The following is a 24,659-nucleotide window of genomic DNA, read 5'->3' as shown; positions in this document are numbered from 1 at the left end:
GGTCATGATCTCACGGTTTGTGCGTTCGAGCCCTGTGTCAGACTGTGCTGACAGCTAGCTCGGCTCCTGGAGCCTGCTTCAGATTCTGTATCTCCCTCTCTCTCTGACCCTCTCCTGCTCACAATGTCTCTCTCAGTCTCTCAAAAATAAATAAAAAACATTTAAAAGTTCCTCTCTTATCCCATAGCCCTAAAACAAACATACCTAGTCTATGTCTTTAGACTCTCTTCTTTCTTTATTTGCCCTTCTTGCTTTATTCCCTCCCTCTAGATGACTCTTAAATATATTGATCTCAGGTGCCTGGCTGGCTCAGTCAGTAGAATGTGTGACTCTTGATCTTAAGGTTGTCAGTTGGAGCCTCATGTTGGGTGTAGAAATTACTTAAAAATAAAATCTTAATATAAATAGTTAGATCTAACTTTGTATATACTTGGAATCTCCACTAGAAAACTTTCCAGTCCTTCAAACTAAGCATGTTAAAAAACCAAACGATACCTTTCCTTCACCCCTAAACAGCAAGTAGGGTTTCATCAGTGTTACCACCGCTTTCCTGGTACTAAGGCTTAGGACCATACTAAGATTTGATGCTGCTCCTTCCCTAAAGGCCAGCTGAACATTTATACTTTATAATATGATCTACAATTGATGAGCCTTCCTTTGCCCTTCCTAATGGTCTCTTAACAGACATGTGTAATAACTATCATTTATTGAGTGTAAACCCTGTGCCAGGCACTGTGCATTATTTTATTTAATCCTCACAACAACCTTGAAGGTGGTTATAATTACCCTTGTTTTATAGGTGAGGAAACTGAGACCCAAAAAAGTAAAATAACTTGTTCTAGTTATATAGTAAGTGGAAGAGCTGGAATAACTCTGACCCATCTGTCATCAAAGTCCTCCTGAGCATTACACCATACTGCCTCCTGGTCTCTTCCTTCAGTTCATTTTGTATTTTCCTGTCAGATTAATTTTCATAAAACTCAGCTGTGATAATTATACTTGCCTGCTCAAAATATTTCATAGCTCCCTCACCTTGTAAATTAAGACTCCTTAATTTGATGTACAAGATTCCCTTAAATTCTGGCCACAGTTTATCTCTTCAACCTAACCTGAAACCTATTTCCTGTTTCCGAATGACAATTTCCAAATCTGCAATCAAATCAAACCACTGTCTCCTCTTCAGATAGCTCTTCCTTTATCCCTCCTCTACCCTTGAACTAATATTGTCCATTCTGCTTGGTATGCTTTAATCAAAATCCTACCCTTTTTTTAATGACCCAACTCAAAGTCCATTCTCTTTAGTGAAACTTTTTTTATTCTTCAACCAAAACATTTTTCCTGTTTTTGTAAATCCACATAATCCATATATGTATCCTGGTATAATATATATACTCTGGAAATCCAAAATGCAACCATTCCCTGAATCACTTGCAGCATCATTAGGAGCATGAGACAAACATGAAAGAGCTAAGTAACATAATCCAGGCAATGCATATGAAAACTCCAAGTGAATGGTAGAAATCAGTATTCCTCAAACTCAGGGCTATGGACTCAGTACAGGGATATGCTCAGAGGTCCACAAGTAGTGTGAGATCCTTTACTTTTGCATTCTTGTTTGATGCGATTATGAAAGATATTTGAAAGATGTAAAAATATTTGCAGTATTAGTCTTTTGTTTAAAAAAATATGCTTTTTTAGAACAATTTTAAATTCACAGCAAAACTGAGCAGCAAATACGGAGTTTCCATATACGTCCTGCTTTCACACACACAGCCTCTCCCACTACCAACATCCTGACCCAGAGTTGTACTTTTGTTAAAATTACTGAGCCTACATTGACATGTCATTATCACCCAAAGCCCATGGTTTACATTAGGGTTCATTTTTGGTGTGATACATCCTATGGGTTTGGCAAATATATAGTGATATGTAGCCATTATTTTAGTATCATACAGCATAATTTCACTGCCCTAGACTCTGTGCTTACCTAATCATCCCTTCTTCCCCTCGAACCCTTGGCAACCATTGATCTTTTTACTGTCCCCATAATTTTAGGTTTTTTTCACAAATGTTTTTATTGTGGCAAAACACATATAAAATTTACCATCTAAACCATTTTTAAGTGTACAGTTCAGCGGTATTAAGTACATTCATAGTGGTATGCAACCATCACCACTGTCATCTCCAGAACTCTTTTCATCTTATAAAACTGGAGCTATGTGCATTAAATCATAACTCTGTGTCCCCCTCCTCCCTGTAATCCCTGGCAACCACCATTCTATTTTCTCTCTCTATGATTTTAACTGCTTTAAGTACCTCATATAAGTGGAATCCTACAGTATTTGTCTTTTTGTGACTGGCTAATTTTGCTTAGCAAAATGTCCTTAAGACTCATCGATGTTATAACATACGTCAGAATTCCCTTCCTTTTTAAGAATGAATAATATTCCATTGTTTGTATATATCACATTTTGCTTATCCATTCATCTGTTGATGGTCACTTGGATTGCTTCCATGTTTTAGCTAGTGTGAATAATGCTGTAATGAACATGGGTATACAAACACCTCTTCAAGACCCTGCTTTCACTTCTTTGGGGATAGGCCCAAAATGACTGCCTCATATGGTAATTTTATTTTTAATTTTTTCAGAAACTGCAATACTTTTGTCCATATCATCTGTACCATTTTATATTCCCACCATACAGTTGGACCAGCAGTTCCAATTTCTCCAATGCTTGCCAACATGTCTAATTGTCTGGGTTTTTAAAAATTTAATAATAGCCATGCTAGTGAGTATGAGGTAGTATCTGGTGGTTTTGATTTTAATTTCTTTAATGATAAGTGATGTTGGCAGTCTTTTTTTTTTTTTTTTTGAGAGAGAGGAAGAGAGAGAGGGCGCAAGTGAGTGAGGGGCAGAGAGAGAGAGAGAGAGAGAGAAGTGGTGCTCACCTGAAACAGGGCTCATGCTCATCCAATGTGGGACTCAAACTCACAAACTGTGAGATTATGACCTGAGCCAAATTTAGATGCTTAACAACTGAGCCACCCAGGTGCCCTGTTGAGTGTCTTTCATGTCCTTATTAACCATTTGTATATCTTATTTTGGCAAAATATTTATTCAAGTCCAATGCTCACTTTTATTTATTTTTAGTTTTTTTTTTAAATGTTTATTTTTGAGAGAGAGAGGCAGAGGGCGAGTAGGGAGGGGTGGGGTTGCAGAGAGAGAGGGAAACACAGAAACTGAAGCAGGCTCCAGGCTCTGAGCTATTAGCACAGAGCCAGATGCAGGGTTCAAACCCATGAACACCAAGATCATGACCTGAGCCAAATTCAGACACTCAACCGACTGAGCCACCCAGTGGCCCCAAATGCCCACTTTTAAGTTGGTGTTTTTGTTGTTGAGTTTTAGGAGTTAGTTCTCTATGTATTCTGGGTATGAATCCCTTATCATATACATGATTTGCAAATATTTTCTCCTATGCAGTGGATTTCCTTTTTTACCCTGTGGATATTGTTTTTAGATGCAAAACATTTTAAATTTTCATGAAGTTCAATTTGTCTGTTTTTTCTTTTGTTGCTTTGCCTTTGGTGTCTCATCCAAAAAAATCATTGCCAAATCCAATGTCCTGTTTTCTTCCAAGAGTTTTATAGTTTTAGGTGTTACATTTAGGTCTGACCCATTCTCAGTCAATTTTGATATATGATCTTAGGTAAGAGTCCAACTTCATTCTTTTGCATGAGGGGTGGGACATAGGTAGTTGTTGCTACTGCTAAGAACTGAACTTGACTGAAGTTAACTTCAATTTAACTTCCAGGTCTTGTGCTTGCTTCAGCAGCACATATACTAACCTCTAGGTCTTCCCCTGGAAACTGAAAGCCTTCTATAGATGCCAGAATTCCAAAATAGTTACATTAGACAGATTCTGCCATCTTCCCCATCTCCATAGTTTTGCCTTTTCCAGAACGTCATATCGTTGGAATCGTTAAATATGTAGCCTTTTAAGATTGGCTTCTTTACTTAGTATTATCCACTTAAGATTCCTTTATGTCTTTTCATGGCTTGATAGCTCCTTTCTTCCTAGTGCTGAATAATATTCCATTGTCTGGATATACCAACAGTTTATCCATTCACCTACTAAAGACATCTTGGTTGCTTCTAAGGTTTGGCAATGTTGAAAAAAGCTGTCATAAACATCCATGTGCAGCGTTTGTGTAGACATAAGTTTTTAATTCTTTTGGGTAAATACCAAATGTTCATTTTTGCAGGAAGCTACCAAACTGTCACCTGTAATCTGCTTTTTAAAATATCATTTTATATACTGAGCTTCTTAAATTGAAGTTTCTCAAACTGGGTTCATAATCTCAGAGTTTGTGAGAACATTTAATTTGAGAAACACTGATATGGATGGGCACATGCGATGGAAGCTCAGACTGTGCTAGGAGCAGATGTGAAAAGGTTTTGCAGCAGGTGTGGAAACAAAGTCATCAACCCTTAAAGGCTGTGGAACCTTGGGATAGCCTGAGAGGAGGAGGAAAGCATTGTGGTTGGTAGGATTCGTGTACACAACTGTGTGAAAGTGGTAATGAGTATAGCAGGCCGTAGAGACAGTTGAGTGACCATGTGGTTTGAGTAGAAAGTTTATGTTGGGTAGAAGGTCAATAGTTGGAGAACAATGAATGCCTTACTAAAGGTAATATGTGTGCATATAGGGGCGCCTGGGTGGCTCAGTTGGCTAAGCAGCTGACTTCAGCTCAGGTCATGATCTCACAGTTCGTGGGTTTGAGCCCTGCATCAGGCTCTGTGCTGACAGCTCAAGGCCTGGAGCCTGCTTCAGATTCTGTGTCTGCCTCTCTCTCTGACCCTCCCCCACTCACATTCTGTGTCTCTCTCTCAAAAATAAATAACATTAAAAAATTAAAAAGAATATATGTGCATATAGCACACACACATACTCTGAATTGAAAGGGGTCTTGCTCACTCCTTTAGCCATTTCCTTTTACCTTTAAGTAGAATTACACCTAAACTATATTGATCTAATGGATATCTTATTTTGAAACAGTAAAGGGGTGCCTGGCTGCCTCAGTTGGTAGAGCATATGACTCTTGGTCTAGGGGTTGTAGATATAGAGATTACTTAAAGTAAAATCTTAAGAAAAATAAAATAACAAAGAAAAATTCACCACAATCATCCTTGTACAGGAACAAAAGCAGCATTATCTATAATAGCTTAAAAGTCCCTCAGCTGGTGAATGGATAAACAAAATATTGTAGATGCATATAAGGCATATTATTCAGACATAAAAAGAATGAAGTACTGAAACATGTATAATATATATCTTGAAAAAATCATTCTAAGTGATGGGAGCCAGGCACAAAAAGCCAAATATTATGTTATTCCATTTATATGAAATGTCCAGAGTAGGAAAATCCATAGAGACAAAAAGTATATTGATGGTTGCCAGGGGCTGGCAGGGAGAAGAGGATTGAAAGTGACAGCTAACTGAATTTCTTTTTGGATAATGAAATTGGGTAGTGGTGATGGTTGTCAACTTGACATACTATAAAGGGTTAATTGTACTGTGTGTGAATAAAGTTAAAATAAAGGTCCTCCTTTTCCCCCCAAAAAGTGATTCTAGGGTTGCCCAGGTGGCTCAGTTGGTTGAGTGTCCAACTTCAGCTCAGGTCATGGTCTCATGGTTGATGTGTTCAAGCCCCACATGGGCTCTCTGCTATTAGCACAGAGCTTGCTTAAGATCCTCTGTCTCCCTCTCTCTCTCTGCTCCTTCCCTGATTGTGCTCGCGCTCTCTCTCTCTCTCTCTCTCTCTCAAAAATAAACATTAAAAAAGTGATTCTATAACTTGTTAATTGATTAATATGTGAGATTAATAAGTCAAAGAATTAGTTTCTATCTTGAGAGATTGGTTGAATAGTTATGCCAATAGTGAGATGCAGTTTATAGTGGAAGGTGGGGAGTATCAATAGAAGTAGGCCTAGAAGTGAAGAGTTTGGTTTAGAAAATATCAACTTCTTTTTTTTTTTAATTAAAAAAAAATTTTTTTTGAGAGACAGAGAGACAGCATGAGCAGGAGAGGGTCAGAGAGAGAGGGAGATATAGAATCTGAAGCAGGTTCCAGGCTCTGAGCTAGCTGTCAGCACAGAGCCCGACACGGGGCTCAAACCCACGAACCATGAGATCATGACTTGAGCTGAAGCCCGACGCTTAACCAACTGAGCTGCCCAGACACCCCAAGAAAATATCAATTTCTTATTTGTCTGGGAAGGGGGGCACTCCTTGAGATCTGGACATCAAAACAGAGATCAGAGTAGAGATTTTTATTTTACTTTTTTTTTTTTTACTGTTTTTATTTATTTGAGAGAGAGAGAGAGAGAGACAGACAGACAGCATGAGCAGGGGAGGGTCAGAGAGAGAGAGGGAGACACAAAATCTGAAGACAGGCTCCAGGCTCTGAGCTAGCTGTCAGTACAGAGCCTGACACGGGGCTCGAACCCACAATCGCGAGATCATGAACTGGGCCGAAGCCGGACGCTTAACCGACTGAGCCACCCAGGCGCCCCCAGAGTGGATTTAGGGTCATTCAGATTTAGGTGATAAAGAGAAGGTCTGGTAGCATTCAGCAAAGAGTTTGGACATTGAGGAATTTGCTTATACAAAGAGGGGGGTTGAAAGAAAAAGAACCTGAGAATCTGAAAAAGAATATAAGTACAGTAGAAGGAAACAGGATGGAGCAGGGTCTTGGACATCTGGGAAGTGTAAATGTTGTTCCATAGGATAAGGATAAGAGGAGGCCTGACACCTCAGAGCCTGATGCGGGGCTCAAATTCGTAAACAGTGAGATCATGACCTGAGCTGAAATTGGACACTTAACCAACTAAGCCACCCAGGTACCTCCTAAGCGGCTCTTTTTGATAACAGTTTCTTGGGTGGCCAGGACTAGGATATAGTTTTGTTTGTTTTTAAGATTTCTTTTTAAGTGATCTCTACACCCAGTGTGGGGCTCAAACTCATAACCCTGAGATCAAGAGTTGCACGCTTCATGTTCCATCAACTGAGCCAGCCTGACACCCCTCATTTTAACCTTACCTCAACCCTAAGAGACAGGTAGTCTAGATTTAAAAAAAAATTTTTTTTAATGTTTTATTTATTTTTGATATAGAGAGAGACAGAGCATGAGAGGGGGAGGGTCAGAGAGAGAGGGAGACACAGAATCTGAAGCAGGCTCCAGGCTCTGAGCTAGCTGCCAGCACAGAGCCTGACGCGGGGCTCCAACCCTTGAATGCGAGATCTGACCTGAGCCAAAGTCGGAGACTTAACCGACTGAGCCACCGAGGTGCCCCGGTAGCCTAGATTTTATTATCACTGTTTTAGAATGGAGAAAATCAGAGAGGTTAAACAATTTCTCCAAGTTCACATGATTTCCAGGTGGTGGCACCAGAACTAACTCTCTATCTTGTGACTTGCCTTCCAGTATCTTTCCATAAGACATGTTGCCTTTGACATCTGGTCAGTGCTTCATTGTATGCCTTTTCTTTTAACACAGACTCAAACAAAGGACTTTTTATTCCCTTCCCTAACCGGGAAATAAAGGATTCCCTAACAAGTACTTCTGCAACCCAGGGCAATGGAATACCAGATCAGAAATTGGACACTTTCCCACTGGGGACACAGGTATTGTATTCACTTACCTGTTGATCTGTTGACTGCTCAGTGATTAACACCAGTAAGTCACTGGACTCTCACTTATTTATGAAGGTCTAAGAGGATTTGTTTGATAAAGGCATTTTAGACCCTATAAAAGAAAAAGAGGGCAAAAAAGTAAGTTAAGCAATTAATTAAAGGAAAGAACAGACAGGATATAGAGGACTTTCTCCATTAATTTCTTTCTTTTTAAAATTTTTTTAAATGTTTTATTTAAATTTGAGAGTAAGAGCACGAGCGGTGGAGAGAGAGAGGGAGACAGAGAACCCAAAACAGGCTCCAGGCTCTGAGCTGTCAGCACAGAGTCTGACGTAGGGCCTGAGCCCATGAACCATGAGATCATGACCTGAGCAGAAGTCAAACAAACGCTCAACCAACTGAGCCACCTACGCACCCCTTCATTAATTTCAATCTCCCTTTTCCCTCTCCCCTACTAATTTGTTATCAAATGTAATATATGTATGTATACAACTTTTAGCACATTTTATGCCAAGTATTTTGGCTCTCAAACAGAGGTTTTGGCTGGTTTTAAAATTTCTCCTCTCAGGACACCTGGGTGGCTCTGTCAGTTAAGCATGGGACTCTTGATTTCAGCTTAGGCCATGACCTCACAATTTGTGGGTTTGAGCCCCATGTCCAGCTCCATGATGCTTGGAATTATCTCTCTCCTTCTCTCACTGTTGCTCCCCCACTTGTGTGCATGCACACTCTCTCTCTCAAAATAAAAATAAACATAAAATTTCTCCTTTTTCCCAACATTTCCATCTCCTGTTACCTTATTGCCTTACATTTTCTACCTCTGACTTTTAGTTACTGAATTTTAACATTTCAAGGGTAGCTTTCCCAAAGCTACCTCTTTATTGGAACATAAAAGAAGAAAAGTTAGAGATAAAGATGGCATTGAAGTTGTGGACAATTGGGAGGTAGAGATTATTTTTTCAAGATGAGGCAAAAATTAAGAATAAGTTTTTAGTGAAAAAATTGGTGAGGGGAATACAACCATTATATAAGACTCATTTATATGAGTGACTATGGGGTGCCTGGGTGGCTTGGTGGGTTAAGAGTATGACTTTGGCTCAGGTAATGATCTCACAGTTCATGGGTTCGAGCCCTGCATTGTGCTCCATGCTGACAGCTCAGAGCCTGGAGCCTGCTTCAGATTCTGTGTCTCCCTTTCTCTCTGCCCCTCCCCTGCTTGTGCTCTGTCTCTGTCTCTCTCTCAAAAATAAATAAACATTTTTTAAAAATTATATGAGTGAGTATGATGCAGGAAGCAGAATTGCCTGCTTTATATTCAACTTCTCCTTTTGTCTGCATTTTCTTTGATAAGTTATTAGCAATGAAATTGCTGAAAATAGCTAGAAGGAGAAAAAAAAGAAGTCTCTGATTAATCCACATTTGGATAATCAACACTATATTAGTAAAAAGTAAGATTTTTTTCAGTTTGAATTTATAATACAGTATAGAAAGATAAATAAGCATTTAGTTGGTTACTTTTTTTGGAGATTCTCTTGAGGTAAATTAGAAACATCTCAATTACCATTTAAAAAAATCTTAGTATTTTTTTAAAGGAAATGGAGACAGAAGTGCCTGGGTGGCTCAGTCAGTTAAGCGTCCAACTCTTTGTTTAGACTCAGGTCATGATCTCATGATCATGTGATCAAGTCCCATGTACAGCTCTGTGCTGGGCACAGAGCCTGCTTAAGATTCTCTCCCTCTCCCTCTGCCCCTCTCCTGCTCACTCTCTCTCTCTCTCAAAATAAATAAATGAATAAATTTAAAAAATAAAGGAAATGGAAACAATAGTATACAGTTAAAATTAAATAGGACTTTTTAAATTTAAAAAACCCAACTTCATTGAAACTGCTTGAAGTGACAGATGAAAAGGAAATTAAATATCTTGCTATCTATTCTTTTAGTTTAAGAAATAAAATTTCTTCCTTTCCATAACTACCAAAAGGATACTGAAAGCTTGAAGATGATATTTAAAAAAGCAAACCCTAGATGGCTTTCTATTTTGTATTAATCCTTGTGTAATTATGCCTTAAATTAATTTTCAGCCTTTTAAAACTCTCAGTAGCACCTGCAGTTGCTGCTCAGCTTTATCAGAAGGTAAAATAAGTACAATAGTTCTTTAAACAAAAAATAAAGTTGGAAAATGTGAGCATTCTAACTTCTGTTCTGCTTTAAGCAGAAAAAAATAAAGTGTTTCACTGTTTGGTATGTCTTTTACCAACTGAGGCTTTTCTGTCTTTTCAGAGAGTCTCCTTACCTACTCCAAAGCAGCTCTAGAATCTTTTTGTACTGTGGCTATTTAAAAATAGGCTTAAGAGACACCTGGGTGGCTCAGATGGTTAAGTGTCCGACTTCGGCTCGGGGCATAATCTCATGGTTCTGGGTTCAAGCCCCACATCAGGCTCTTCATGACAACTCAGAGCCTGGAGCCTGTTTCAGATTCTGTGCCTTCCTCTTTCTTTCTGCTCCTCCCCTGCTTGTGCTCTCTCTCTCTCTCTCTCTCTCAAAAATAAATGTTAAAAATTTTTAAAAATAGGCTTAACCTAGGACCTTTGCTTGAAGGTCTGTTTCCCTAGGTTGTAAGGATGGACTTGCTTACTAAAAGGAAAGTATTCTGAACCCCTGGTCTAGTAAGCTCATGTCAGAATGCCCACTGACTACCTTTTCCTAAACAAACTTTTTTTTCATTGCAGGAAGTGGCAAGAGGGGAGATCCCAAGTGACAGTCACCAAGAAAATGGTAAATATTTGTACAGGGAGTATTTTTCTCCACACTAATCAGAGAAATCCAGATGTGATGAGATTTGGGAGAAGATGGAGGTGTCTCAGCCCTAGAGCTCTACATGGTCAACTAACTCTTTCCTGCTATTGTAGGGAGCTGCCCTGGATGCTTAGTGACCTGTAAGGCTTTACCGGTTGAAGAATAGATATTCTGACTTCCTTTGTTCTTGACTATTTGTACTGGCTGGCTGGTTCTTTTTTACTTTTTCTTATCTTTCTTGTCCTCTTTTGGATTTATGATGTTTTTATTCATCCATTTTTTCCCATCTACTGGTTTACAAGTAGTTCAACACTGTTTCACTGTTTTTACTATTATTCCATAAAGTACACTATGTGCCCTTCACTTATATAATTAAAAAATTAATCAATACCTTAGAGCACTGGGTGGCTCAGTTGGTTAAGTATCTGATTTCGGCTCAGGTCATGATCTCCTGGTTTGTGAGTTTGAGCCCCCTGTCGGGCTCTGTGCTGACAGCGTGGAGCCTGGAGCCTGCTTCAAATTCTATATCTCCCTTCTCTCTGCCCCTCCCCACTCATACTCTGCTCGCTCGCTCTTGCTCTCTCTCTCAAAAATAAACACAAAAACTTTTAAAAAAATTAATCAATACCTTAACTTTTCTCTTGGATAATTTAAAGTATTTTACTTCTTTCAGCCTCTCCTGATCTACATATTATTATTATAGATTTTAATTCTCTATATTTTTAAAGCCATATGAAATTGTTTTTACACAGTCTGTGTTCATTTAAATTTATCATTGTATTTACCACTTTGTTCCTTTCTTTTTTTTCATCTTAGATTTCCCTTCTGAGATAACTTTTCCCTAGCTTATAGTACATCTTTTAGAATTTCCTTTAGTGTGTTTACTGTGTTTAATTCTTCCAGTTTTTGTTTGTATAAGATGCCTCTACTTCACTATTCTTTTTTTTTAGAAAGAGAAAGAGAAAGTGAGAGTGTGAGTGGGGGGAGGGGATGAGGGAGAGGGAGAGAGAAAATGTTAAGTAGGCTCCCTGCCCAGTGTAGAGCCCCACATGGGGCTGGATCTCACAACTGTGAGATCATGACCTGAGCCGAAATCAAGAGTCAGATGCTTAACTGACTGAGTCACCCAGCTGCCCCATTACCATTATTTTTAAAGAGTATTTTGGCAGTTATTTCATTCAGAAAACTGAAGGTATTCCACTGTATTATTTTATTTTTGCTTTTGAGAAGTCAGCTGGAGGTCTGTCATTCCTGCAAGGATATTGTCTTATTTCCTCTGGCTGCTTTTAAGATTTTCCAGTTGTCTTTGGCTTTCTTCAGTTTCAATATGATATATGGATTTCTTTTTATTTATTCTGTTTGGTGTTTATTACACTTGAATCTGTGAATTGTGTCTCAGTAATTCTGGAAAAATGCTTCAAATCTTGTTTGTGTCCTTGTGTCCTGTCCTTTCTTTCTGTACTTTTGGGACTCTTAATTAAATAAATATATGTTAGAGATTTTTACTTTGTCTCTTATTCTTTTATATTTTTCATCTTTTGTTTTTGTTTGGTCTAATCTGCACTTTGGATAATTCCTTCTGACCCATCTTTAAGTTCACTAACATTGTCTTCAGCTGTGTCTAATATGTTTGTTTGCTGGGTTCTTAATTTCAATAGTTTTATTTTTTAGTTCTATAAGCTTTATTTGCTTTTTTTCCCCAATTCTTCTGGGTCAGTTTGTATAAACAGGAAATTTCCAGTTTATCTTATATTTCTTTAAACATAGTAAACAGCTGTTGCATAGGCAGTATGTTAATTCCAATATCTGAAGTTGTTGCCTTTTTTTTCTACTCATACTTACTTGTGTTGTCTTATTTACTTTTTTCGTTTTTTTGCTTTGGCTTTTTGCTATATATTTGAAAAAGCTATTTGTAGGAATCATTTAAAGTCTTACATAATGGTATATTTCCCAGGTCAGATTTTCATTTGCTTCTACCAGGTACCAGGGACACTATCATTCTGGGATCACTTTATTCCAAGCTCAAAGCTTGAGGTTCCCTGGACCCACTCAGATGATGCAAACCTGGATTACCAGTCAGTACAAGGGCTGGCTTATTTCCAGTTTATCTTTACTCCCAAGGTTGTGTCCTGCTCAGGGTTTCATCTTCATGTGTATGTTTGGGAGGGTCAGGGAGAGAGTTGGTTTGTAATACTCCTCACTTTGGATGGATGCTGAACTTTACTTCTGTCCCTGTCACCCTAAAACTTCTGAGGGCAAAAGTGACTTTAAGTGATAGACTTACCTATGTGAGTCCTTGCTATTAACTAGATTTTGGCCTAGAAATTCCTCACCAGCTAACAAGCTCTTTGATACTTAAAAAAAAAAAAAAATTTTTTTTTTTGAGAGAGAGAGAAAGAATGAGTGAGAGAGGGGATGAGAGAGAGGAGAAACAGCATCTGAAACAGGCTCCAAGCTGCAAGCTGTCAGACAGAGCCCGATGCAGGGCTCAAACTCAAACTGTGAGATCATGACCTGAGCTCAAGTCAGATGTTTAAATGAGCCACCCAGGTGCCCCCTCTTTGATGCTTTTAAGAGCATGTATTGTCTCACTTTTTTAATATCTTCAACAGGAAACACAGTCTAAATCATCTAATCTCATCACTTGTTAGATTATTTTTGTTATGTAAAGATATTGTTCTACAACCTTTCCCCCACTGTATAGGCTGACCCTGAGTAAAACGTTGATATTCTATAGGTCCTATACAGATAAAAAGTGCTTGGTTCCACTTTTTTAAGTTAATATGACTAACTCAGGGATAGTATTTTTTTGCTTCCTAAGGAAGACCTTTAAGCATATGAAACTCTGAAAATTCCAAGAGCATACAGACTTCTACTTGCTTCACTCTGAGGCTTTTTAGAGATGTCACAGATAGCTGTCTGAAAGAAATGCTTTATAGCTAGTTAGGGATTTTCATAGGTTTTAGAATCCCTGCCATTTAATTGGCTTAGGATACTGTTTCCCAGTGTATGAACCTAGAACCTCTGAGTGAAGATTGGAAGTGGTAGTGAGCTTAGTTTTATTGCAAGTAGTTTATGAAATGATAGACCTACGAACTATTGTCTATACACTGAATACACAAGATTACAACTATTGTCATATGGGGTGCACCATAATTTTTATATGAAAACAGCATCTAGAAGGACTCGTAGTTGACTCGGACAGAAAAAATGTGACTCTTGATCTTGGGGTCATGAGTTTGAGCCCCACATTGTGTGAAGAATTTATTTTAAATAAATAAATAAAATAGAAAGCAGCATTTAGAAAATTCTGATACTGTAGCTTTAGGAGGAAATTCCTAGGGGATTAGGGTGACATGAAGTTTATCTCCAGAATGTTAGAGATTCTTTACTGTTTACTCATTATCCATCATTTTTTATCGTCATTCTATGTAAAAGTCCTTTTATCACTTTATGCTACTACTTAACGAAATTATAAACCATCTATTCCTGAGAACTTTTTCTGGTAGACAGAGGTATGTCCAGTGAACAGAGGTACCTGAATTGAGCCAACAATTCTCATTGTATTTTGTGTTTTCTTTTCCCCTTGGTGGTGGTGGTTAGAATTCAGACGCTACTCTCCTCATCAATCCACAGTTCGATCCCCAGAGAAGACGACTAGAGAAGGGTACCGACTATCTTTTTTGAACAATAAGTCTTCAGGTTCTTCTCCAGAAAAGGACTTGATACTAAAACCTGAGACTTACCAGCTTACGCATGATGTCTCACTGGGTAAACGCCTAGATGTGGGTGATTCTAGCCAGATCCATCCCTATCAGTTACCTTCAGATGTTGGTCTAGAAAGTTATGATAGTCATTATTCTCAAAATTTATTCGTGCACGGAAGTCCTGGCAAAAGGCCACAGAGAAGCAAGAACTACCGAGAATATAACATAAAGCCTTCAAATGACATGAAGGCCACCACATCCCATTCCTGTGGAGACTTACTGACTTCTCTGTCAAACCCTGACTTCAGCACCGGAAGGCTTTTGAAGCTTAGTTCAGGTAATAGCTTCCTATCAGTTTATAAGCCTTTTTCCTAGGCATGAAGATAGAGTTATAACTGAAAAATTTGGAATTAACATCTCTCTTCCCCTGATATGTATATGTGTGTTTGTATATATATATTTACATTTATTTATTTTTGAGAGATAGAGAGAGACAGAACGTAAGTGGAGAAGGGGCAGAAGGAGAGGGAGACACAGAAACCAAAGCAGGATCCAGGCTCTGAGCTGTCAGCACAGAGCCCAAAGCGGGGGTGGAACTCATAAACCGTGAGATCATGACCTGAGCTAGAGTCAGCTGCTTAACCGACTGAGCCACCCAGGCACCCCTGGAATTAACATTTCTTAACTTGCATTAAGATTTCTTAAATTTTATTTTGGAGTATCACTAGCCCATGAAACCTCCAAAAATCTGCAGGTTATGAGTTTAACATAACAGATATATTAAAGAAAATTTACAGAAATGTGAGCTTTATAAGTATATGTTAATTGAGCTAAATAGCATCCCAGAACATATTTCTAGTAGCAGCTAGTCTTCTCTGGCCACAATTACTTCTATTCTGAGTTATTTTTTTCAGAAAAGAGTAGTTTCAGGGTAAATGACATAGACCAGTCCATTTATTAATTTATTCAACATAATTTATTGATACCTACTGTGTGCCAGATGTTGCTCTGCAGATAAAGTAGCAAACAAAAATTAAGTTCCATTTATCTATTGCCACAATAAAAAAAAAATTCCTACTTTTATGGAGCTTCCATTCTAAAGGGGTAAGACATGATAAACAAGTTAGCATATAAATACATGTCAAGTTATGATAAGTACTGGGAAGAAAAATAATGTAAGGTATAGACTAATAAGGATGAAGTGATGTTTTGATAGAATGATCAGGAAAAACTTCTCCGATGAGATATATGGTATTTGGCAACCTATTAGCAAGCAGCTTTAAGAAACACGTGGTTAATAAAACACTTACTGAGTTCAAGAAAGAACTGAAAGAGTCAATGTAGTTGTGGAGTATGCACAGTGCTCTCAAGGAGGTTTGCAGAGAAGGGAAGCAGAGGAAGGGAACTGTGGATGTTGGGGGTTGGGATCAAGGAAATTGTAATGGAAATGATCCAGTAGAGGGAAAACCACTGATGCACGAGAGAAAGGGACAATTACAAGGAAAAAAATCCTTAGGTAGCCAAGAGGATGGAATCCAGTCCACTAGTGGAAAGGTTGCCTTAGACAGAAGCACAGATAGTTCAATTTTTATTATAAAAGGAAGGTAGAGAATTTATAATACAAATCCAGGTGAGTTGGTAGATTTAGTTGGGATCATGTAGATGTTTTCTTTGCCTGTTTTTCTCGGGAAAATAAAGAGGTCAGAATCTAAGAGTGAAGAAGGGGGAAAAGGTGTTGAAAGCTTAAGGAGAAGAGAGATATTAAATTGTCCTTTCAGAGAATAGAATAGTAAATTGACGAGTAGTGTATTAGGATAACTGGGCAGTAGAGGGCCCAATCAAGACAGTGGTCATGAGCTCACTGAGACAGTGAGAAGAGATGCCTATTGTTCTCCAGCCACTGCGTATGGCCCTTATGTAGGCCTAGAGTATGTGGACAGTTGGATTTAGCCAGAATTGGGTTTTGTCAGGTGGAGGGCTGGAAGAGAAAGGATCCAGAGAGTTGAGGGTGTATTGTAGGAAGTGGTTATTATGACCATTGGACTCCAGATGGGGTAAGGTTCGAAGTGAGATATGAGAATGTTAAAAGGCAGGGTCACCTCCCCGGCTGTTTCCTTCACAGATCTCTATGCCACAACCCACTTCAACAGTGACCCTGCTTTGCCGGTCAATGTAGAACAACAATCATCTGCCAGTCTCAGTGATTTAACACCAGCACATGGTTCTTTCCCAAATAACTCCGCCCTGGGAGACCCTCTACGGACACTGCTGTTGCCTACTGGGACCTCAGAAAACAGAGAGACTTTGACCAAGGGGTCATTAAGCCCATCAAGGAGAGGATTCAAACAGAAGGACAATATCCTTGCCACCCTGAATCCAAAGATTGGTTTCCGAGATGCTGCCGGCAGCAAGGCAAGTATTGGTTTGTTTGCTTGTACAAGAAACCTGGCCTATCAAAGACTACAGTGGGGTTCTTTTGGGCTGGCAGTGATTCTGACCAAGGACGTGACAAATTCAAAGGGATTTTTAGAGGCCAGTGGTTAATACTGCCAGGCTAAAGCCTGTGATCCTTCTGCCCTTGGGAAAGTCATTACCCTTCTGCTGCATTTTCTCATTTCCGTCACAGTGAGAACATCCTCTAATCTACTTCCAGAGCATAACTATTGTGAGGACATACTTTGATAATAAGAAGTGGCAGACAGTTTACCACAGCAGGGAATGCAGAAGTTGCTGGGGGTTCTGGATTGGCTGAGAGTGAACTCTGTAGCACTGATATTTATAATCTTACCATGCTCACACATTTGCTTTAACCATACATGACTAACTTGCTAGAGACCTTTATTCTAAAGGCACTACTTATCTGTCTGGAAATTAAAATTATTCCAATTTTTTTCCAAAGTAGGAGTGAGCAGAAGATGAATTAGATTATCCAAAGGATTTTTAGTTGAGAGTGGTTCAGAGAATGAACAACAAATCAAGAGCCATTCCAATATATAGCACAATAGTGTTGTATACAATAGAACTTTATTGCTATTCAGTTCTTACTCAGTAAGTTTTGTCACTGCTTTTGCCGTCATTCCTCCACAGAGAATGCCCTCCATTCTCATCTGTTTGATTATTAATTTTTCTTCAGGTCTTACTTCCATCATAAAGCCTTCTTTTTAGTTAAAGGAACCACGCTCTCAGAGCCCTCTCTTCCCCTGAACCCATGATGTTTTGTCATAGGAACCATTTGTCATTCAATCATTTACTACTCTGTAAGGAAGCAAAAGATTTAGTAAAAAACAAAACAAAACAAAACAAAAAACAGCTACTACTTATTTTTCAATTTTTGGAAAGTTTTTTGCACATTGGCATGGGTTTTGTTTTATTTTGGTTGTTGGGTTTTTTTTTTTACTCTAAATACTTACTATTCAGTTTTCAAAATTTTTGGTCATTATAATTTTTATGCACTAAAGGGGGCAGTCTTGTGGTACTTTCTTGGCTATTTGGTCCCTTTTTTTCCATTTTCAGCCACCAATGCCTATTTTTCCAGACAAGAGCGCTGTGTTGTTTTTAGGGTGAAGGTACAGCAATACTTAGGGTATTTGGGATGCTGTAATAATAATACATGTTCTAGGAAATTTTTTTAATGTTTTTATTTATTTTTGAGAGATAGAGAGAAACAGAACATGGATGGGGGAGGTGCAGAGATAGAGGGAGACACAGAATCCAAAGCACACTCCAGGATCCAAACTGTCAGCACAGAGCCCCATGCGGGGCTCAAACTCACAAACCACAAGATCATGACCTTAGCTGAAGTTGGACACTTAACCAACTGAGCCACCCAGGCACCCCATCTAGGAAATTGTTTTTATCTCTGTTTCATGTTATAGGGTTAAAACAGCAATTAAAACCTCAATGCATTTTCCTGGACCATCTTAAAACTTTCATTTCTCTTTTCCTTTTAGATACTATTTTTTTAATGTTTGTTTATTTTTGAGACAGAGAGAGACAGAGTATGAGCAGGGGAGGGCCAGAGAGAGAGGGAGACACAGAATCCAAAGTAGGCTCCAGGCTCTGAGCTGTCAGCACAGGACTCCATATGGGGCTCAAACATGAACTGTGAGATCATGATGTGAGCCAAAGTCAAACTGAGCCACCCAGGCACCCCTAATCTTGTTTTATAATTAGGTAAAACATTTACATGGCTCAAATCCACAAACTGCGAGATCATGACCTGAGCCGAAGTCGGACTCTTAACTGACTGAGCCACCCAGGCGCCCCTAGATACTATATTTTTTAATAAAGTTTATTTTGAGAGAGAGAAAGAGTGGGAGAGGGGCAGAGAGAAAGGAAGAAGAGAATCCCAAGCAGGCTTGAATTCACGAACCGTGAGATCATGACCTGAGCTGAAATCAAGAGTCAGATGTTCAACCAACTGAGCCACCTAGGCACCCCGATACTATTTTTCTTTATATGGAAAGCTGTGAAAGAGCTGCTTGAATATAAATATTTTTAAAAATACACCTCAGTTTCTAGAAAGATATTAGAAAATTACTTAAACCATTTAAAAAGTTAAAATAATCTCATGATACACAATATGAATTTGTGTTTAGAAAATTTGAACAACTGACTTTGGAATCATAGGCAAAATATAAAAAGTAATTTAAAAAACCCATGAGGTGGGGCGCTGGGGTGGCTCAGTCAGTTAACCATCTGCCATGTGACTTCAGCTCAGGTCATGATCTCACAGATTAGTTCAAGCCCTACGTTGGGCTCTGTGCTGACAGCTGGGAGCTTGCTTCAGATTCTGTGTCACCCTCTCTCTCTACCCCTCCCCCGCTCACTCTATGTCTTTTCTAATTTACTAAAAACTTGAAAGACTCAGGGACGTCTGTGTGGCTTAGTTGGCTAAGCATCCAACTCTTGGTATCAGCTCAGGTCATGGTTTCATTGTTCATGAGTTCAAACCCCATGTCCAGTGATAGCACAGAACCTGCTTGACATTCTATCTCTCCCTCTCTCTGCCTCTCTCTCTCTCAAAATAAAGAAATAAACTAAAAAAATTGTTTTAATGTTTATTTATTTTTGAGAGAGAGAGAGAGAGACAGAGTGCAAGCAGGTAAGGGATAGAGAGAGAGGGAGAACAGAATCTGAAGCAGGCTGCAGGCTCTGAGCTGTCAACACAGAGCCTGATATGGGGCTTGAATTCATGAACCGTGAGATCATGGCCTGAACTGAACTTGGACACTTAACCAACTGAGCTACCCAGGTGCCCCATAAATAATTTTAAAATAAAAAACTTAAAAAATTAAACAACTCATAAAAAGTAACAAAATTATTCCAACACTCAAAATTTATCCCCAACTCTCACCACATTGTGATAAATGAAAGAAAATGAGTAAACTCATATATAAATTTCCAAATTTTTCCATGATACACAAAACTACCAACACATGAAAAACCAATGTCAGTAAATATTCTCTTTGACAAGCTCCTCTAAAGTGCCCTTGTTGGGTAAATAGACTTTCTATGACTTTTCTCCCCAGTCAGGTTAACTTCTTAAAGTTTTCCTCTTCATATGTTCACAGTCCTTATACAGAACTCTCAGTGCACATGATCAGTGCTCGGTACAGAGCTGTTGAATAAAATGTTTATCCCATTTGTAATGCCTTTCCCTATTAACCATAGGTCATGTGTGTGACTCAGGTCATTAATATGTTCTGCTTCACAGTTGTCAGATATGACAGCATATGACAGATATGACAGTTGTCAGAGCTGTCAGCACAGAGCCCAACTCTGGGCTTCAACTCACGAGCCTCAAGATCATGACTGGAGCTGAAGGTGCCGCTTTAACTGACTGAGCCACACAGGCACTCCTTTTTTTCTTTTTTTTAATGTTAACACTTTAACTGTCCAGAGTCTTACTTCCCTTATTGTGTAAGAATGACAAAAGGTTTTTTTTTCTTTTCTTCTTGAGCCTCTCTCTAGTGACCTGGGCAGTTTGCATGGTTTACCAGGAAACCACAGTCCCCCAGTTTCTGCCAGAACCTCCCATGTGGCCACTGTCCTCAGACAGCTCTTGGAGCTTGTGGATAAGCACTGGAATGGCTCTGGCTCCCTCCTCCTTAACAAGAAGTTCCTTGGTAAGCGAATGCATTTTCAGCTTCTGGAGAAGGGCTCAGACCCTGGTTCTGCTCTATGTTCCTATAAAGGCCACTGAGCCCCCTTAAGTTGCAAGGAAAATTGTTCCCAAAATCCCTTACTAAAATTTCTCAGTGGCATGGTAATTGACAAATCTGCATTTTTTCCTCATAATATTCCCTGTTTTATCAACAATCTTCCCTCATGTACTAATTGTATTGTTCCTTATGTGACTTTTTTGGTAGTCTTTGGGTACTGTGTAGAGCACTGAGATGTAAAATAGAGCATGGCAGTGTTAATGATCATAAAGGGATTTTATGATCCTTGGGATAGTGAATACAACAAAAATTGGGTTTGATCATCAAAATTCTGAGATGCCTATTGAAATGTTATGATTTGAAATTTTTGAATGAGTAAATGACTTGGACTCTTTTTAGAAACTTGGGGGGAAAATTGTTCTGCAGATGTTGCCCCCACATGTTTATTTGTTGCTTAATGGAAGAAGAGTTCAAGGAGCTTTTGGTGGTGGTAAACATTGAGGAAAAGGTAGAAACTTTACAGTTGTTTGTACTTAATTTTTTTATTTCAAATTTCTAAAGGGACATATAGGAAAAATAGTTTCTTTCCCACATTGACTCTTTGCTTTCATTTTGTAGGAAATTATCCTCAGGAGCCACTCCTCATTGACTAGAGAATAGCTCAGGGCTATTGAGGGTCTCCTCATGAGGGTCTACTATTATTTCTCCACAGAGGATATGGGATAGAATTTCTTATCCACTATGAAACACCTCTTACAGCTACTTACTAAATTATTTTAAAAATTTTTGTAAGTTTATTTATTTTGAGAGATAGAAGAGAGAGAGAGAGCACAAGGAGGAGAGGGGCAGAGAGACAGTAGGGAGAGAATCCCAAGCAGGCTCCATGCTGTCAGCACAGGGCCCGATGCAGGGCTCAGTCCCATGAACCATGAGATCATGACCTGAGCCAAAATCAAGAGTCAGATGTTTAACTGACTGAGCCACCCAGGTACCCCTAAATTCTTATAAAAAGGAAATATTAGATTACTCTATTTGTCCTATGGAGCTGGTAGGTATTGACTAGGAATTCTGTGCTTTAGTTTTTAAGATTGGCCTGTGTGCCCAACCTGAATTTTTGGCAGGTCCTGCCCGAGATTTACTTCTGACTTTGGTAGTCCCTGCTCCTTCCCAGCAGTGGTGTCACTCACATCCTGAAGACACATCAAAAACCTTCCACAGGAGAGAGATGGAATTGAAGGAGGCTGGGCAGGTGGTCCCTAATGACATGGTATGCCTTTCTCATCTTCCTTTCCTATACTTCCTTTACTAGAAAAGGACAGAGCAGCAAGACTAGAACAGCTTTATGCCATAAAGATCATCATTACCATGGACTTAAATGTTCCTGAGCCAAAATACAGAGAAATCAGTCTGGGAAAATCAGGAACACAAAACTTTTTGCCAGAGTTGGGACAACTTGGAAGTTCTGCAGGAATAACTCCCTAATCCTAGCCCTATTCCAAAAACTCTAAAGAAAAAGTTGGGGAAAAAAATGACCCTAGAATGAAAATACTTATGTTCATACTTTGGAAGATTATGGTTTAATTCTAATGAGGGAAGGTAGATGTCTTGTGGATTGTCTTTCCTCCCTTCTGATGGAACAGAGAGTCCTGAACTGGGGGCCACTCCTAGAGCATTAGGCTGTGGCCTTTCGGAAAGGCATAAGAGACTCATATCCTTAGGTTTCCCCCGATCCCTGTTCTTAACATCAGAGAATTTTCACATACCAACTTGAGTTTCTTCTAGAAACTTTAGATAAGTGACTCAGAATGCTGGCCACTGGTCAAAAGAAGCACTTAGCAATTGTTCTGTAAAAGTAGTGGATAAATTACAGGAAAGATTGCAACTCCAAGTGACGCTGTGTTCACCAGTGAATTAAAATTCTAATGAGAAAGAGAGATGCTGACCTCCATTCAATTTATAACTAAACAAAAAAGTATCTTTTAGTCTTCTAAAAGCACTCCTCAGAATTTCAGATTCTTAATGGACTTGTATTTTGTTTTCTGATCTAAAGGAAAGTTTGAAGCAAAAACTGGTCAGAGTGCTAGAGGAAAACCTCATTTTGTCAGAAAAAATCCAGCAGTTGGAGGAAGGTGCTGCCACCTTGACTGTGAGTGGACATCAGTCCCATATTTATGGTGAGTTCAGGAAAGCAACATGTGGTGTGTTTATAGATGACCCGTTTAATTAGCTTCATCATCTAGTATATGTGCTGCCGAAGCGAGCACAAATTAGCTTTATCATCTAGAGGACAAACAATCAGCTTGCCTCTGAGAGCTGTAATGCCATGGCTTGAGTTACCATAGGAAGCTCTTTGTGAGTGTAAAGCAAGTGCAGATGTTATTAGTGTCATTATTTTTGAGATTGACACTTTCTGATTATAGAAGAAGATCATATGGACACCTGGCTGGCTCAGTCAGTAGAGCATAACATCTTGATCTTGGGGTTGTGGGTTTGAGCCCCACATTGGGTATAGAGATTTACTTTTACAAAAAGATCATGTTCTTTATAGAAATATTGAAAAATATAAGGAAAATATAACCCCATTACCCTGCAATTACTGCCACTCTTATTTTTCAAATATTTTCTTTCACCATACCCCTATACATATAATTTTAACTTAAAATTAAGTTTTGTGAGGGGCACCTGGCTGGCTCAGTTGAGTCCCATGTTGGGTATAGAAATTACTTAAAAATAAAATCTTTTAAAAAATAAATAAAATTTGTGACTTGATTTTTTTAGGTTTATTTACATTGAGAGAGAGAGCAGGGGAGGAGCAGAGAGAGGGAGAGAATCCCAAGCAGGCTCTGCACTGTCAGTGAAGAACTTGATATAGGGCTCAAACTCACAAACTGTGAGATCATGACCTGAAGCAAAATCCAGAGTTGGTTGCTTAACCAACTGAGCCACCCACACACCCCAGTGACTTCATGTTTTAAAAAGTAAATCACATGCAACAAAATGCACACATTTTAAGTTTGCTGAGGTTTTATTTTTTTTTTTACTAATTAAAACATAAGTATATTTAAACATATAATTAAACATTAACTATATTTAGTAACAACAATGACACATTTCTTTAGGTCCCATAATGCCATATGATGATTTTACTCTTTCTGTTTCGCTTTCTAATAATACTTCTCTGAATTGCCTGCAACCTTTAAGACATCCTTTTTAAAGAGTGTTAACCAAATATTAACTAAACATAAAAATCACTTTGACTTCAACTCTGCTTTTATCGAACCCACATTATACTGATTCTGGTGTCATTCCAATGGGATGATATCAATCTAAATAAGCTGTTAACAAAAATGTTTGAGCATGAAGGGCACCTGGGTGGCTCAGTTAAGCATCCGACTTCAGCTAAGGTCATGATCTCACAGTTTGTGAGTTCGAGCCCTGCTTTGGACTTGGTGCTGACAGCTCAGAGCCTGGAGCCTGCTTTGGGTTCTATGTCTCCCTTTCTCTCTCTCTCTCTACCCCTTTCCCACTCATGTCTCTGTCCCTGTCTCTCTCTCTCTCTCTCTCTCTCTCAAAAATAAGTAAACATTTAAAAAATGTTTGAGGGGTGCCTAAAAAAAATTTAATCTTGAGGGAGAGTGAGTAACAAAGCAGGAGTGGGGGAGGGGCAGAGAGAAGAAGAAGACACAGAATCAGAAGCAGGCTGCAGCCTCTGAGCTGTCAGCACAGAGTCCGATGCAGGGCTCAAACCCACAAACTGTGAGATCATGACCTGAGCCAAAGTCGGCTGCTAAACCAACTGAGCCACCCAGGCACCCCTTAAATTTGATGAGTTTTGACAAATACATATACTCTTTTAATTCTATCCCAATCAAAATGTAGGACATTTCTGTTTCTCCAGAAAGTTCCCTCAGACCCTTGTGCAGTGAGTTTCCCCTACTCTCTACCCTAAGCAATCACCAATCGGATTTTTACATCCTAATATTATTAATTTAATAGCAAAGGCATTTCCTAAAATATCACATAAATAATTCTAAAGAATTTCCAAACATTCAGAAGATTTGAAATGAAATGCTTGAATGAAGACCTGAGTGGAAATGTGTCGGGGCCTGCCAAGTTTTCTGTCTGCCTCAGGCAAGGATTATCACTCCGTTGAGTGAGCCAGTAAACAAGATTTGCATCTGGAGGCTGGAGATTGCCATTTCCTGGTCAAAATAACTTTGGCGACTGTCTTGCTGAGCTAGACGTGAGTGGCCAAGGCACACAAAAGATCAAAACCGTATTCAGTGTTAGTTCTC

The 24,659-nt window shown here is 39.0% G+C and overlaps 1 protein-coding gene across 2 annotated transcripts in view; it reads left to right on the top strand.

Moving 5' to 3' along the window:
* Nucleotides 1-24,659, top strand: part of LRRC36 (leucine rich repeat containing 36) — a 35,742-nt gene that overhangs the window by 5,692 nt on the left and 5,391 nt on the right. Inside the window, exons 3-9 of one of the 2 annotated variants that reach the window (XM_029925314.1) lie at nucleotides 7,561-7,688; nucleotides 10,427-10,472; nucleotides 14,097-14,537; nucleotides 16,323-16,612; nucleotides 20,163-20,328; nucleotides 21,486-21,631; nucleotides 22,415-22,538. In XM_029925314.1, the coding sequence (XP_029781174.1) occupies nucleotides 7,561-7,688; nucleotides 10,427-10,472; nucleotides 14,097-14,537; nucleotides 16,323-16,612; nucleotides 20,163-20,328; nucleotides 21,486-21,631; nucleotides 22,415-22,538 (1,341 nt within the window). Of the gene's footprint in view, nucleotides 1-7,560; nucleotides 7,689-10,426; nucleotides 10,473-14,096; nucleotides 14,538-16,322; nucleotides 16,613-20,162; nucleotides 20,329-21,443; nucleotides 21,632-22,414; nucleotides 22,539-24,659 lie in introns of both variants that reach the window. The other variant, XM_029925313.1, reaches the window with a different exon arrangement.

The sequence above is a fragment of the Suricata suricatta genome, chromosome 16 (genome assembly GCF_006229205.1).
Source record: "Suricata suricatta isolate VVHF042 chromosome 16, meerkat_22Aug2017_6uvM2_HiC, whole genome shotgun sequence".
In the NCBI taxonomy this organism is placed as follows: Eukaryota; Metazoa; Chordata; class Mammalia; order Carnivora; family Herpestidae; genus Suricata; species Suricata suricatta.
The sequence above is the reverse complement of the archived record's forward strand: the minus strand, read 5'-3'. Positions and strand labels throughout refer to the sequence as shown.